This window comes from Jatropha curcas, chromosome 11 (assembly GCF_041381405.1).
Source record: "Jatropha curcas cultivar XTBG-Jc1 chromosome 11, XTBG_Jcur_1.0, whole genome shotgun sequence".
Lineage (NCBI taxonomy): Eukaryota > Viridiplantae > Streptophyta > Magnoliopsida > Malpighiales > Euphorbiaceae > Jatropha > Jatropha curcas.
In genome coordinates, this window is record NC_143161.1 from 4,502,585 (window position 1) to 4,519,370 (window position 16,786).

Below are 16,786 nucleotides of genomic sequence, written 5' to 3' on the forward strand. Positions count from 1 at the left end.
TTTTTTTTTTTTTTGGAAAAACAAAAGTAATTATATAGCTTAATACTCCAGAATTGACGTAATTAAATCACTATATGAAAGGGTCACAAATAATTAAAAATTAAAATTTGAAATAAAATAGTTATAGAACACATCTTTCTAAGAATATGCCCAAAGAATCATCTCATCATTCTTATAAAATTGGCTTTAAACTTGTCAATTAAATTAACTCTAATGATGAAGATAACATTAAAAAAAAAAAAAAAAAAATACTCTAATGAGGAAGATGGACTTATAGTTATAGATGGTCAGCTGAGATTGGGTTTTGTTATGGGCTCAACAAACTGAGTTCATAAGATAAGCCCAACCCAGCAGAGAAATGTAACAACAAAAAGAGAACAAGGCTATATTATTATGATAAAAAATAATATTCACTCCGATCCATTTGTTTGTATAGTTCGACAAAACACGCATATTAAGAATTGAGTCAATAAAAAATATTTTACTCCTTTTTTACTCTTAACTCATTAAAATATCAACAAAAGTTTTTCATTTAATGAATAATCATAAAGATTATTATAAGAAAAATAATTATTTACATATCTAAATTTAGAAACCTTTCAAACATTTTGAGACATTCAAAAATGAATAACAAACAAACAAAATAAGACAGAAGGAGTACTTAAGATTATATATCACATTATAATAAAAAATAAACTACAAAACATTTTTTGTATATTATATTATTTTTTTCAATTCAATAAAAAAAATAGCCAAATTGTCCATTATCATTATGGGTTAATTAGTTCCAATTATTAGAGTTTACATATTAACAGCAATTCTATAACTAATTTTAGCACAATTGCAACAAATTTAATTATAATATAATGCACTAATTTAACATTTGATCGCCACACTACTAAATAGGATAGCTTCCAGGCTGTGCGACAAAGGAGGTAATGCTAATGCATGTGCATGTGCAGCATAATACGAGTATAGTACAATTAGACTCCTTGATTCCAACCAATTAGATTGATTATGATTATATTATATGCACAATAGAGAATCATTTGCCTTAAAAATTCTCTACAGTGTGGCATTTAAGGTTTCTATAATTAAGTTAGTTAGTAGGTAGGATGGTCCTCACTATTGACTCTAGACCTACCACCCATATAGAAGCAAGAAAATTACAATTTTTTTTTTTTTTTTACCCTTAAAAAAAATAACTTGAAGGACTATGTTCTTCATCTCTGTATAAGATTCAATTTAGTCCCACCCTAACCCTATGGTAAGCGTAGTCCCACACCTAGTCTACATATAGGCACCCTCTCCCCATTTCCAATTCAATTGAAGTGTGTGTATTCTACTGTTTTGCATGTGCTTCAATGTGTAGAGTATCACAAAATAAAATTACGGTAAAAAATTATTTTTATTTAAAAAAAAAAAATTGTTTACTTATTGCATTATGTAACTGTTGCTATAACTTAGCTGTCTACTTAAATTTAAAAATTTTGATTGAAATTGTTTTCAATAACAGTTGTCTTCATCAAGTTGGTATATAATATAAAAATCTTATGATTATATATAGGGAGAGATAGTTATGAATCTCGAATGAGATAATCTCATTTTCAAATAGAGTAAGATACTTATGGATAATTAATTAAACAGAAACATTACTACATATTGACTTCATATATTTATAAATAAAAAAATATTATTCTTTAAGTACTTCATAATGATGTTAAATCCAAATTGAACAAAAAAAAATTACATTTCAGCCCCGTGTGTTTTTGAAAAATAATTTGGTTGAAAAATTTTTCCTTATTTTTTGATTTTTGGATGTTTAAGAAAATCAGTCAATATAGAAAATATTTTCTTAGTCAAATGGAAACTAAATTACTTTTTAAAAAAAATTTCCATTATCACACAAAGAAAATATTTTTCAAACATTGACAAATTTATTATACCTTTATAAATATATATTTTTTAATGTACTAATCACTAATAGCTACTAATATTAATAATTACCTACGACTATTACAATATAATTTTTATACACTTCTTTTTCATATTTAATAATAAAATTTTAAAGTAAGAAATTGATAAAATTATAAATATTTTGTGGTCTTGCAAATTAAAAATTTTAATATTTTTTAACTAATTTTCTATATTGCAATCAAAAAATAAAAATAATATTTTTCATTAAACAACTGAACTGATTCCGCTATTTAAGTTCATTAAACATGAAATTAATAAATACTATTAATCAAGTTGATATTAAGTATTAGAATTTGATCACGTTGAGTTTGAGTTGAGAAAATCAAATTTGATGAATTTAATTAAACCCTAGATCCAATCCAATGAGACTAACTCAATGAACCAAAATGAATGCTATAATCTCATCTCTTGTATAGCAGAGAAAATAAAAATCAATTGTCTAGCAAATTCGGATATAAAAATCACAACTCCTTATTGCTGAAATGTTTCATTTGAGCATTACACATTAATTAATAATTAATTAATATACATATAGATACGATCTCTTCCATAATTATTACTGCATAAATATGGATCTCATCACATGCAAACTTAGCCTCTCCAGGGCTAATTAAATTATCTTAATTAAGATTAACTAATTTTTGGGTGATTGGGTTGTTTTAATACTCAAACTTGGCCTCAATTTGGCTCATAATGAACGTATTTAGGGTAAATCCAAACTGGAAAACTTCCTAATAGAGGTACGTAATCACATGATAATATATATTATTGAACTTTGCTCTCTGCATGCATGTGCTTTAACGTGAAAGGAATAATAAATATTTGAAATTTCTTATCTCAACTGGTTGTTTTAAAAAAAAATTATTTGTTATTGACCATCTCTACAAAATATATGTCGCAAATCACAATAAAATAATTAAGCAACTTTTTTTTATGACTGACGATGAGTCGTTTACTTCCAACATTCTTTAATTGTTAATTGGTGCATTAAGATTGCATTAATTACTGCATGATCAAATTGTATTATTTGCGAGAAATCGTCACAGCTTACGTATATTTATTAATAATAATACTTGCACCGAAAATATATTTATATATATGTATTAATTTTCATGAATGTCAAAGACGATTACAAGTATTTAGTGTTCTGGATCAAATGTATTGTGGAAATTACAAATTTACAATAATTTATAGTTGGACTTTTTTTTTTATTTAGTTCTTCCTGACTCTAGTTCACGGGACTTTGACTTTGCTACAAATTGAGCATATGCAATTAAAATAACATCAATTAATTTCAAGAAATTACTTCTCCAACAATTAGTTTTACTCTTGACCTTAATTCGGTTCTTGAAGCCAACGAACTTAAAATAACAGTTTTTTAAGGGAATACATACAGTACTAACAATACAAGAAATGCATATTATTATATATTCTAGAACAAGTGAAATTAAATTCACTTGCGTTGTAACACATAGTGAGATTGAATTTTGTCCTTGTATGCTGTTTCCATCTGTTCAAAAACCTCAGGGAGTTTAACGGTTAACTGCTGGAATATTTCATTGACAATTTCTGTTGGAAACTGTTTAATGAACATTCCTTCCCATGCTGCCCTTATGTGCCTTAAGAATTCTATCATGTCAACATGAACTCCATCTGTTAGCCATGGCGCTGGATTTGCTAGTCCCATTTCTTCAATCTTGAAACTTCCATTCTTTTCCACTGCAGCAGCAAACTCTCCAGGAGGAGCTGCATATATTGGCATGTTGAATTCATCAACTTCTTCTTCCTCTATTACTCCCTGCATTTACATATATATTTTTTTATTTATAACTTTCATAGGAAAACGATAACTAAAATATTGACATACCCTTCTAGCCATGTCAACGAGGATGGATTCTAAACAATTGAACAATATCCCATTAGCTAGCTGAGAGTAAGGCATTCCGTCAGGAATACTTGGCATGACGACGATAAGCAATCCGCCAGGCACAATCTCTTTAGCCCTAGCATTCAAGAAGTCATTAAAATCTTCAGCCCATTGTCTTGCATATGCTTTAAGCACTTCACCATTTGTGGCATTTGCATAATGAATCCTCCCTTTATTCCAAGCAGTAGAGTTTTTGTCTTCTAGCTCTTCTGGCACTTTAGATAGCCAATACACTGCATAATGGGATTGCACGACATGGAGAGAAGATTCAGCGAATAATCGGTGGTAAAAAGAACCGGGCACGCCGGCGGCAAAATATTCCCGGTCCGGCGGGAGAGAAGTGAAAAGAGTATTGAAATCGTTTGAGGTTTTGTCATTAAAGAAAACTTGAAATTCAGGCATTGTTGTCCAATTAGGGTTTTGAGATTGGTACTTATTTTTAATAACGTCTATAATATTTTGCATAGAAGTAAATGTATTTGGACCAACTGCACATCCCAAATCTGCAAGAGCAATGGTATTTGATGTAGTTAACAAGGACTTCACGTCTAGCTTGTTGAAAATTGCATCATCTATTATGTCCTTTACCGCATTCGTAGCCAATCTCTGCCAACGAGACAAAAAAAAATGTTATTATTAATTTAACAAAAATAAATAAATTTATTTTAATAAATAGTAATATATATATTATCATGATAGAGAAGAAGAATCAATTCCTCCAATTATATATATATTAGCACTTAATTAGCATAGCATAAATTCCATGTGGGCATTCACCTATTCCTGCTTCAAGCTTTTGATTAATTTTGGGAAATGAAATGAAAAGTTATTGCCTTTTGTTTTGCATCAGGTTCCTTTTCTTGGGGCTTCACTCAATGTGTTAATTAATTATTTTAAACTATAAATTTTGAATCTAAACTACTTGCATTTTTTTATACTCTTTTTTACCAAAATAATAATAATAATAATAATAATAATAAAAGAGAGCGGGAGAAATAGCTATAACAACAATAAAAAATTACATATAGGCAATTAATTAAGCTTAATTATTCCCAAAACCTTCTAGAAATTTCTTGATGTAATTTTCTTGCATCAAGAAATTTCTTTTAAGTAAGTGCCTGTTCAAATAATAACTAACATCCATATGTAATTACAGAAATTTCAGTTGCATAATGTGAACCTGATAAACGGAGTTCTTGAAGTAGCTGTTGTTGCCTAATCCACCTTTAACCCTGATGGAACCATCAGCATCGTTGTTGAAGACTGTTTCTTTCACCAATGCAGCCATCTCTGAGTCTAAGCGTTTTGTTTCTTTATATTTTTTTCCTTTCGATATCTCTACATATATAGAGAGAGAGCTCGATGAGGAGAACGAATATACATCAACGGGTACCATAATTGAAACTTGGCCTATGTTTAAATTATTATTTGTTTAAATCATAGGTCCAAGTGAAAAGAAAGGGACGTGTGTGTGATATATTGTTTGGAAAAAATAAAATTTAACTAATAGGTAAGTGTAGGGTTATATATATATATATGTAGCTAGATTGTTGGATGTTACTTTTTAGGTAAGTATAGGATTCACATTTTTATGATCATGCGTCTGTGACCAATAGCCAATTAGCTTTGGTTCAACCACTTCAATGGTTTGAATCATATTCAAATCTTCCAAGATTGTTAATATTTTTTATCAGTAAAAAAATATTTATTTTATTAATTTTCAGAAAAAAAAAACTTAACATATTTCAGCAACTAAAACCTAAGTCAGAAGATTTCCCCGATACACATTTTAACTAATAGGATAAATTTAAGTGACGAAAATGGTTTTTCAGTAAAAAACAAGAATCCTAAAATAGGATAAAAATTAACGGTTAGGCGGGCAGATTAATCAGCCTTCTAAATTAGGGAAAATGGATAAAAAAATATCAAATCCTTTTATTTATTTAAATTTGATTATGTATGTATTGATAGTTAAATACGTAATTATATACGTAACTTTTGAAGTTACGTGTCAGAAAGCAGGAAAAAAGTGTCAGTATTGTGGCAAACCTGAGAGGGAATTGTGCAATAACTCTCAATAATTGATTATTCATTGATGTGTACATACATAGTTTATTAAAGAAAAATCACACTATCATATGTATTTAAGAAGAGAATATGAAGGTAGAAAATCAAACAATAATTAGTAATTTTAAAATAATTTAATTAACATGGGACCTTACACAATTTATTTTATAAAATATAAAACTGACAAAAACATTAAAAAAATTTTATAATATAAATTGTTCATAACATTAAATTCGGTTTTCGTATTTCCTTTTTAACTTAGTATTAATGTGCAAGAAAATTAGCTGGTTAAATAAAGATTGTGAAACAGATTCATTTGTCGTTTGTATGTATCTTTTATGTAATGTATGAAAAATTAATTATGTAATGAATTTTTTTTTCCAAGTTGTAGTATTATTTCATTGTGATTTTTTATTATTATAAAAATTAATTAAATAAAAAATATATATATTCATAAGGATCCTCTTCTCTTGTTAAATGATGACAAATTTTCTATACGTAAGATGATTTTGATGCAGTCCATAAATAATACGTAGCTAGAAAATAATTTCGAAGAACATTCATATATCAGAAAAGGAGTGAGCTATAAATTTCAAAAGTGTCAACATTTTCATTTTCCAACTAATAAAATTCAGAAGAACACACTAAATTCTTGTACTATGTATTGGTTTATTCTTATGAACATGTACTCTATATAATTAAGGACCACAGTCTTGATTGGAAAAGACAATCCTACTTTAGCTAATTAATTAGCCAATTAATTAAATTAACATCATTATCAAACACATTAATTATTAATTATATAGTTTTTTCAATGGTATTATTTTTAATTTCTAAACACGACTCTTGTTATTCGTATGAGCTCTAAAACAAATATTAATTTCAATGTCAAGGACCACACTATTGAATAGTAAAAATAAATATTAATTTCAACGTCAAGGACCACACGCTACATGTTAATTATAGATTGAAAGACCAAATTTTTTTTTTTAATTAATTAGAATTATATAAATGATATCCAAAAGAAAGTTCGGTCATCAGATTCAGATAGATAGTTAATTAGATATTAAGCATATGTATATATATACAGGATAGAACAAAATTAGTATATTTGCAAGTTGCATTTATCAAAGATGGGCGTGATTAACGTTGAAATGGTAGCTTCCTTGTTATAAGATTTTATATTTTATTTGCTTTGTCATCACATGGCCATTGGGCATTGTACATATATATATAATAAAGGGACCACCAGGTGTAGCTAACAAAAATGTAAATATATATGTGAAATTAAAATAAATAGAAAAATATTTAAATTTATATCACTACAAAAAAAACTTCAAATTGCGACCGATTTTTGCGACCGACAAAAGTCGGTCGCAATATGGATACCAATTTGCGACTGATTGGTAAACAGTCGCAGATTTTAGCGCGGAAAACTCGCGCGGGATTACCTTTCAGTTTGCGACTGAATTACTGCGCATTTGCGACCGATTTTGCGACCGATTTGCGACCAACTTTGTTTCTGTCGCAAAAATGGGCGCGTCAAAAAAAGGACACAATCTGAGACCGAAATGAGATAAAATTGCGACCGATTTTTTGCGACCGCATATTTCAGTCGCAGATCGGTCGCAATTTTGGCGCATATTAAAACGACGTCGGACAATTAAAATTTGCGACCGATTTAAATGACATTTGCGACCGATGAGTCGGTCGCAAATATTAGGGCTTTAAACGCGCCCTCTTCTTTTCCTTTTTTCTTCTTTCTCTCTTCTCCTTCTCCTCTCCTCTCTTCTCCTCCGTCCGCAGCGCGCCTCCAGCCCTCCTGAGAACGCTCCAGCCACTGTGACGCCGCCACCGACGCTCCAGTCACTCCTCTACGGCGTTCGCCACCGTTTGGACAGCATTTGAGGTAAGCCGGTGACCATTTTATTTTTTTCCAATTTTTTTTTTTTTTTGCGATTTTTGTGTTTTTTTCAATTTATTATTATCGTTACTGTTATTACTGTTAATATTATTAATATTGTTAATATTGTTAATGTTGTTACTGTTATTATTTTTTTCGAAATTTTTTTTTTTGCGATTTTTGTGTTTTTTTTCAATTTATTATTATTGTTACTGTTATTATTGTTAATATTATTAATATTGTTAATATTGTTAATGTTGTTACTGTTATTATTTTTCAATTTATTATTATTGTTAATATTATTATTTCGATTTATTATTATTGTTTCGATTTATTATTATTGTTACTGTGACTGTTTATTATAATTAATAACATTAATCAAATAATGGATTTATAATAATAAGATTAACTAATAAAATATAATATAATTTCATTTCATTAAGATTAATTGCATTATCATTAAATCTTTATATATGTCCTGTAATTATAAAAAAAATTAATAAGGATTTGAATTGAATATATGAGAATTTCAAAATGAAAAAAAATAAATAATTATGTCAGTTGAATTAAAATAATTTAATTACAATAATAAATATTTCAATTTATTTGGCAGAAAAATGATCATATTTAAGTAATGATCATATAATATCATCTTTTGTTATTTAATGAAAACATATAAGTAAATTATTTAAATTAAAAAATACAAATTTAAATCGGCATTCATTTAAATTTATTAAAAATATATATATAATTATATCAATAATTATACATGAATAATTTATCTATGAAATTAGAATAAACCATCAATAATAGAGGGATGGAGTTGGTAAAAAATCATACGTACAAAGATTCCAAATAACATTAAAAAAGAATTCTTTAAAATATTTAAATAAAATTAATTAATTATAGAAATATAAAATTATAGTAATAAACAAACAACAAAAGATTCCCAAACGTAATTGGTTACCTGGATGAGGAAAGTATTGATTTTTGGGGGATTCTATTAGCATATTTACATCAATATGATAAATATTTTTTATTATTAATTTTTAATAATTCTTAAATTATGAAATAATGTGGCACCAACTCTTATTTAATAATTATGTCACTTTCAGAAATTATTTCGCAAGTCTAACCATCTTACGTCAAATATAAGATAAAAATACGTTGAACACAACAAATATATATATAATTTATTTGTCATTCTCAATAATAAACTTACTTGTCATTGTTGTTACAGTTGCATTGACAAAAGTGGTGTTTTGTTAATTTATTTTTTAATAATTTCCACCGTTTCTAATGGATAACGACAACTTGTTTGAAAATGCTTTCATTATATTTCAATTAAAATATTTTATAAAATAATTTTAACATTATAAGTTAAATAAAAAAAGAAAAAGTTAAACGGCTAGTTAACAAGAAAAGATAGAGGTGGGCTCATTGGGGCCCAATTTAATAAGGCGATGGTTTAAAGGGCCCAAAGAATTATGGGCTTTTATAAATACGCGTTGTTTAGTTATAGTAATTATCAACATGTACTTGCTCCACTACTGCCTAAGTTAAAATTAAAAAGAAACCCTCACTAGAATTGAATTTTGCGTTTTAGGTTAATTGAAATTGAATTTGAATCAGGGTTGTGATAATTGTAATGAGTGCTGCAGTTTTTTATCCTAACGTGCAACTTTGTTGTGATAATTGTTGTTTGAGCAAGTCCTGTTAATGATGAGTTTGGATTGGAGGCCTAGTAGTGGCCATTTTGCCTTTGGAGAATGTTGATATGTTATAGAAGTGTTTATTGAAGTGTCTTTCTATTTGAGATTTCATAGTGTTGTGCCGAAATGCTGCCGAATTTTTTTCAATAAATTCAATATGTAGAATAGTACACTTACCTTTATATATATATATATATATATATATATATATATATATATATATATATATATATATATATATATATATATATAACCTTTGTATTGAATAAATGAACTTAGTTATTTTACATTTATCTATAGTTCCCCCTTATTATAGAAATAACCTTAGTTAGTTATAAGTGTAACTTGAACATTACATTAGTGGCATGTTTTAAGGCTAGATCAGACTAATGCAATTACATATAATTTACCCTTGATAAACACATTGTTAATTAGGTAACAAAAATGCAAAATAATCGAGATTGGATGTACTGGAGGTTCGAGGTCAATGGGATATTAAGACAAGAGTTCCTGCACGGATTGGAGGCGTTTATACAGTTTGCAGTTGGTAATCCCAGTTTTATGGATGGGAATAAGTTGAGGTGTCCATGTAATCACAAGAAGTGTCGAAATCGAGCCTTCTTAGACATCGATACAGTGAAACTTCATTTGTGCAAAAATGGGTTCGTGGAAAATTATTACGAATGGATACATCATGGTGAAGCTCGAGTTGCCAGTGGGTCAGGCCACTCCATTCCGGTAAGTTTAGAAGTTCAGCCTTATCAATTTCTGTATGGTAATCAATGCAATGATATGGTAATCGATGCGAGTAGAGTACAATTTGATTGGGATAATATGGAGGAATCGCCAAATGTAGCAGCACAACAATTGTTTGACATGCTAAGTGCAGCTAACATTGAACTGTGGCCTGGATGCAAGAATCATTCAGTTCTGTCTGTTGTTGCACGATTACTACACATGAAAGCAGAGCACCATTTTTCAGAAAGGTGTTACGATGATTTTGTTCAGTTAGCAAAAGAAATGTTGCCTGAAGGCCATTCAATGGTTGATAATTTTTATCAGACAAAAAAATTAGTTCGGGGATTGGGACTACCGGTAGAAAAGATTGATTGCTGCCGTAATAATTGTATGATATTCTGGGGTGTTGACTCGGAATTCAGAGAATGCAAGTTTTGTAATCTTCCAAGATATCAACGGCGCGGTCAAGGGACTGGTAGAGTACAAAGGGAGAAGGCTTTCAAGAAGATGTATTATTTCCCTCTTGTTCCTCGCCTTCAAAGGTTATATGCATCAAAGGCGACAGCTGAACACATGACATGGCATGCTTTGCATGAATATGAGGATGGTATAATGACTCATCCGTCAGACTCTGAAGCGTGGAAACATTTTGATAACATTCATCCTCTGTTTGCTGCTGAAATAAGAAACGTGAGATTGGGGCTTTGTACTGATGGGTTTCAGCCATTTGGCCAATCAGGACAACAATATTCATCATGGCCTATCATTGTCACACCATATAATCTACCACCGACAATGTGTATGAAAGATGAATATATGTTTTTGTGTGTTATTGTTCCTGGGCCTACTAATCCAAAACATAAAATTGATGTGTTTCTGCAGCCTTTGATGGCCGAACTTAATTATTTATGGGAATATTGGGTTCAAACATTCGATATTTCGACCAATCAGAATTTCATAATGCGAGCTGCTTTGCTTTGGACCATCAGTGATTTTCCAGCATTTGGAATGTTATCTGGGTGGAGTACCGCTGGCAAATTGGCTTGTCCTCATTGCATGGAAAACACTAATGCATTTACACTAAAGAATGGAGGTAAACAATGTTGGTTTGATTGTCATCGCAAATTCTTACCAGAATCTCACCTTTGGAGGAGAAATCGACAATGCTTTAGAAAGACGATTGCGTTCAATCTGAGTTTGAAGGAAATCTAAAAATTTTCACCTACCCTGGGCGTACGATTGGTAAATCAAAAAAAGACGATTGACTGATGCAGAGATACAAGCGGCTCAAACCTATATTTTATTGAATTGCGACGAGATCACACCATATGTACAGTAAGTATAAATAATGTAAACATTCTAGACTTGATGTTGGCCGTTGTTAAAGTATACTTATGCTAATATGGTTCGTTCATAAATAGGGAATATATCAATCTTCTGCGGCTTCAAAATCTCAATTTGACTGATACTGCAGTTGATGCAAAGCTGGACACGGAATTTGCAGAATGGTTCAAATATTATGTAAGTTACTTTCAATGTACACAACACGGAATGTACATTTATTAAATTTGACTCATGTCATTACTATTTCCCATAGGCTCGAAGCTCGGGAAGCGATATTCGTAACAGATTTATTACGGATCTGGCAAAGGGGCCATTACCGGTTGCTAATGCCTACTCTGGCTACTTTGTAAACGGTTACAAGTTTCACACTGAGGGTTATGGGAGAAGCAGAAAGACAATGAACAGCGGTGTGTGCATAAAGGGATCAAACTACAGTGACGTGTCAAACGATTTTTATGGGAAATTGGTTGAGGTTTTGGAGTTAGAATATCCAAGCCTACCAATGAAGTGCACAATCTTATTCAAATGTGAATGGTTTGATCCTACGCCAAACATTGGCACGAAGGTTCATCCTAAGTATAATCTGGTTGATATTAATCAAAGAAGAAGATATACAAAGTATGAACCGTTTGTTTTGGCAATGCAAGCTGCACAAGTGTACTATGTCCCATATCCATCGTTTAAACGAGATAGATGCGATTGGATGGCAGTGTGTAAAATCAAGGCTAGATCAGTTGTTCATGCACTTGAAACGAAACAGTCTTCTTCACTCGCAGTATCGGAGGCATTTCAAGAAGTTAGGGTTGAAACGCAACCGATGCAAGTTGTTGAAGATTTAACAGATAGGTTGGATGATGAAAGCCGATCTTATGTTGAAATAGGAGCATCAGATGATGAAGAGGAAGAAGATCAAATCATCATGGGTACCTCAGAAGACGAATATGAAGAAGAGGAAGCTGATGAAGAGGAGGAGGAAGCAGATGATATTGAAGACACTTAAAACTTAGAGCAATTTTACTGTTAGAAATTGATAAATGTATATGCAATTAATATTATTAATGAAGAATTTCAATGGTATTCACTTTGTTTACTCGTATTTACCACATGTTCTACAATTCATATAATTGTATAAATTCATTTTATCTAGGTTCTGATATCTGCAGTACAGATGGCTAGAGGCAGAGCGTTTGATTCTGACGCGTCCGGCAGTGGTTCGCGTGGAGGTCGTGTACCTGGACGCAGTGCCCGTGGACGAGTAGGGTCGATCCCTCGTCCTTCGTCAGGTACGTCTGGGGCTTCGTCATCTGCTCAGCGACCGGTACTGCCGCCATCACATCCTTCTTCAGGTACGTCTGGGGCTTCATCCTCTGCTCAGCGACCGGTACTGCCGCCATCACATCCTTCTTCAGGTACGTCTGGGGCTTCATCCTCTGCTCAGCGTCCAGTACTGCCGCCATCACAGCCTTCTGCTCCTTCCTCTTCTGCTCCTTCCTCTTCTACCCCCATTTCTGGACCATTACAGACTCCAGCAGCTGCACAGTCACCCACTGTGCAAGGTAATCATAAATGTCATAACTGTCATATTAATTACATATTAATTATCTAGAAATGTATAACATTTGTCATTTATTTTGCAGCTTCATCAGATCCACGTATCACCCTCAGTTTGGTAGCGGGACAGTAAGTACTTATTCAGATTTTCTGTAGGCATATTTTGTAATTATATTTTGTACTTGTTCATCTCTGTGATGCTTTCGTGTAATTATATTTCACTTCTGTTTTTTTTTTCAGCATATATCCATCTTCTCGAGCAGCGAGGCAAATTTTGAAGATAATCAAGCTACAGCTGCATAAAGAAGGATACACATGGGATGCCGTACCACAAGAGGCAAGAGACTTTTATTGGGAGGAGTTCCAGGTACTCTTTGGTTTAAGTTATATCATCATTCAATGTTTACAATTCAAGATAAATCCTTAGTGTTTAAACGCTATATTTCATTTTTTTGCAGAAACATTTCATATGGGACGAGGCCATTACAGCTATGTTGAAAGTAGCCTGGGAGAAGATATGCGCCGATCGATACGCTGACTTCACGTATAGGATGAGAAAAAGCGGTAAGAAGCAGCAGTGCGTGTCTCAGGAGATATGGGAGAGCTGGCAAAAGGCTTGGGAGGATCCTGCATTCAAGAGAAAGCGGGAGATATTTGCACAAAACAGGCGCAGTGAGACTGGCGGTGATGGAGCAGGACCTTCGCGACACACAGGCGGATCTATATCTGCTATAGAGACAGCTCGATTATTAGTAAGTGACCTAGTCCATTTACAATACACTGATGTTTAATGAAAGTACATCATATATATTAATATATCATGAATAAAAATTTATTACAGGCTAAAGAATTAGGTCGTGAGCCCACACCGATGGAGGTGTTTACATACACTCACACGAAGGACCACGATCGTAATACCTTTGTCGACAGACGTGCGCTGAGCGTCAATGTAAGTAACAATGAATAATATTTACATTTACCCTCTAATCATTGCGAAGATGTACAAAGTTCAATATAATAAAGCTTGCAATTGCATTGATTAATTAATTTTTTATTTTCAGGAGAACTATACTACAGCTCGGGAGCGTATTGTTACTTCTCAGACCGATGAATCCGAAGCTGAGTCAAGAATTGACGAGGTAGCGCTTTATCTCGAGGCTGTAGGGGGCGAGAAGAAGAGGAAGGTATACGGCATCGGGTCTCAGGCATCACAGTTTTACACTGGCTCAGCAGCTCACGCTTCTACAGCCAGCGCAGCACCGCAGCCGGAGCACACTGGCTCGCACTATGATGATGATATACGGGCTCAGCTTGCTGATCAGCAGAGACAGATTGCAGAGCTTAGAGCGCATGTGCTGCGGCTGTCCGGTGAGGACCGTGCTGGTACTTCTTCCTCTGATCCTGCGCCTGCTACAGACCGACATGTTTCGACGTCTCAGCAGCAGCCACTATCGGCTCCTGATCCCGATGCTGCAGGCGATACCTTGCTCACCCCTCCTGGCGCTACATCACATCCAGCAGGTACTCCTCCCGGCGGTCCGACATCGGATCCTGCAGATGAGCAGCAGCATATATAGATTTGATTTCCGACCTTTTATTTTTTCATTTGTATTTTCATTTTTTAATTTGTTCAGAACAATAAAAATTACATTTTTATACTGTTCTTGAATTGCGTGTGTGTATATATGCATTTATGTCAACTTTCACAGGTGTAGAAAAATTTTGGTTTCAAAATAATATTTAATTTTTTTTATTTCCTTTTTCATTTTTGCGACCGATTTGCGACCGATTTGATACCAAAAAAAAATTTTTTGAATTTATAATTTGAGACCGATTTGCGACCGATTTTAAAAAATTGCGACCGATATTCTGCGACCAAAGTTGCGACTGAATTTCCAATTAAACCACGACCAAAATTTGCGACCGCTTTTTCAATTTTGCGACCGACTTATCAGTCTCTAATTTGCGACCGATTTTCTCATCGGTCGCAATTAACATTTGCGACCAGTGATTTTGCGACCGACGTTTGTCGGTCGCAAATCGGTCTCAAAGTATACATAGCGACCGATTTTTGCCATTTTGCGACCGATTTGTCGGTCGCAAAATGGCGTTTTTTTTGTGGTGTATTAAATAAAAAGTAATTGATTTACTCTAAATTTTGCCATTAAAGCTTCTTAGAAACCAAGGGAAAAATAAATAAATAAATGAAAACTATACATGAAAATCATTAAACACCTGATAATTATTAAAATAATTAATTTTGTTTAACTGTGGCTAATATTTATAATCTTGAAACTATAAATTAGTTTCGATTTTGAAACGACCAAAACCTTTTGGAACGACAACAAAATATTACTTTCTCTTTTGTGAATAGAAGGAATAATATTTCTCAAACCACATGAAAACTTTGTCTTGTTATGAGGATGGTGGGCAAGTGATCCCCAGTCTAGGACCTACCCTACATTGTAGGTGCCATGCCCCTATACAATGAGTTGCATGTGCCGCAACGTGAACAGTATAAGCATCAAAACATTCTCTTGGGACTTGGCTTTTGAAAGCATTAGCTAGCTCCTCCATCGGAACTCACATTTACATTACACCTTATAATATAAACCAAAAGACAGGCTTTTGATTTTGTTTATGTTCCTCTGTTTTCAATTTTATTTATTTTTATTTTATAGCATAGTTCATTTTCAATTTCTTTTTATTATTACTATTAATCTATTATGTTTCTCACAACTCTAGAGATGAATTTAGTTTTTGACATTTGGATCAAGGCTCAGTTTCACCTTTAATTACCATGGATAAAAACAAAATCTTACCGATAAAATAGGAATTTTTTTTTTTTTTTTGAAAAGAGAAAATTCAAACATTAATTTATTGTTAGGTTGTATATACATTTACTACTAAACTCTGTAATAAAGAAGTTCGTTTTAAATAAAAATTGATAGGTTTATATGGTTCGACAATTATAGTTAATAATAATGCAATTAGAAAAGAGAATAAGCCATTTATTTTTTAGCCCAAGGCTTAATGGGCCTCCAACAGTAGAAAGAAACAAAGAAATTCACAATTAGGTGTCCTAATAACAGAGATCTTATCTTCCATCGTGTCTCCGTGAAAAATTCTTTTTGGGCCGAAAAGAAAAACAACATTTTTTGGGCTTAAATTTTGTAAAACAAAGCCCAAATAATTTGAAAACTATATATGAGAGCCCAAGATATGGAATTAAAGGTAATTTTGTGTGTCTAACCAAAATGATTTTCATCGCTATTATATATATTTTATCATTATTTTGCATATTGTTAACAAATTTAAAGTAGCTTTCACAGCAAAATTGAAAAGATTCTGACTTCTCTGTTCCTAATAATATTATATACCTAAAAAGTTGTTTCTTAAGGAAAGGAAGTGTAACTATAATTAATGAACTTGTTATCGTAAAACTTGATAGACGACAACGAAAATTTTCCCTGTCGTTCGGAAAACTCTCCTCAACAACAGGTAAAGATTTTTGTGTTTCCAAACAAGATCATCAATTTGTAGATCGAACCATCTAACAAAGTCTCA

General features: G+C 32.0%; 1 protein-coding gene across 1 annotated transcript; it reads right to left on the bottom strand.

The window, feature by feature from the left end:
- Window positions 1-3,204: 3,204 nt before the first annotated feature.
- LOC105634138 (loganic acid O-methyltransferase) lies at window positions 3,205-5,252 on the bottom strand. The gene is made up of 3 exons (XM_012216942.4): window positions 5,085-5,252; window positions 3,845-4,510; window positions 3,205-3,775 (listed from the first exon to the last, which is right to left on the bottom strand). The coding sequence occupies exons 1-3, from the start codon at window positions 5,190-5,192 to the stop codon at window positions 3,431-3,433; spliced, it is 1,119 nt and encodes a 372-aa protein (XP_012072332.1). The 5' UTR covers window positions 5,193-5,252; the 3' UTR covers window positions 3,205-3,430.
- Between the last annotated feature and the right edge of the window lie 11,534 nt (window positions 5,253-16,786).

What these genes read in the sequence shown, in the direction of transcription:
- LOC105634138 (XM_012216942.4), bottom strand. Translation starts at nt 5,192, where the DNA reads ATGGCTGCATTGGTGAAAGAAACAGTCTTCAACAACGATGCTGATGGT. An exon ending in TCAAGAACTCCGTTTATCAG is followed by an intron (nt 4,511 to 5,084) that starts GTTCACATTATG and finishes TCTCGTTGGCAG; the next exon opens with AGATTGGCTACGAATGCGGT. An exon ending in TCGTTGACATGGCTAGAAGG is followed by an intron (nt 3,776 to 3,844) that starts GTATGTCAATAT and finishes ATGTAAATGCAG; the next exon opens with GGAGTAATAGAGGAAGAAGA.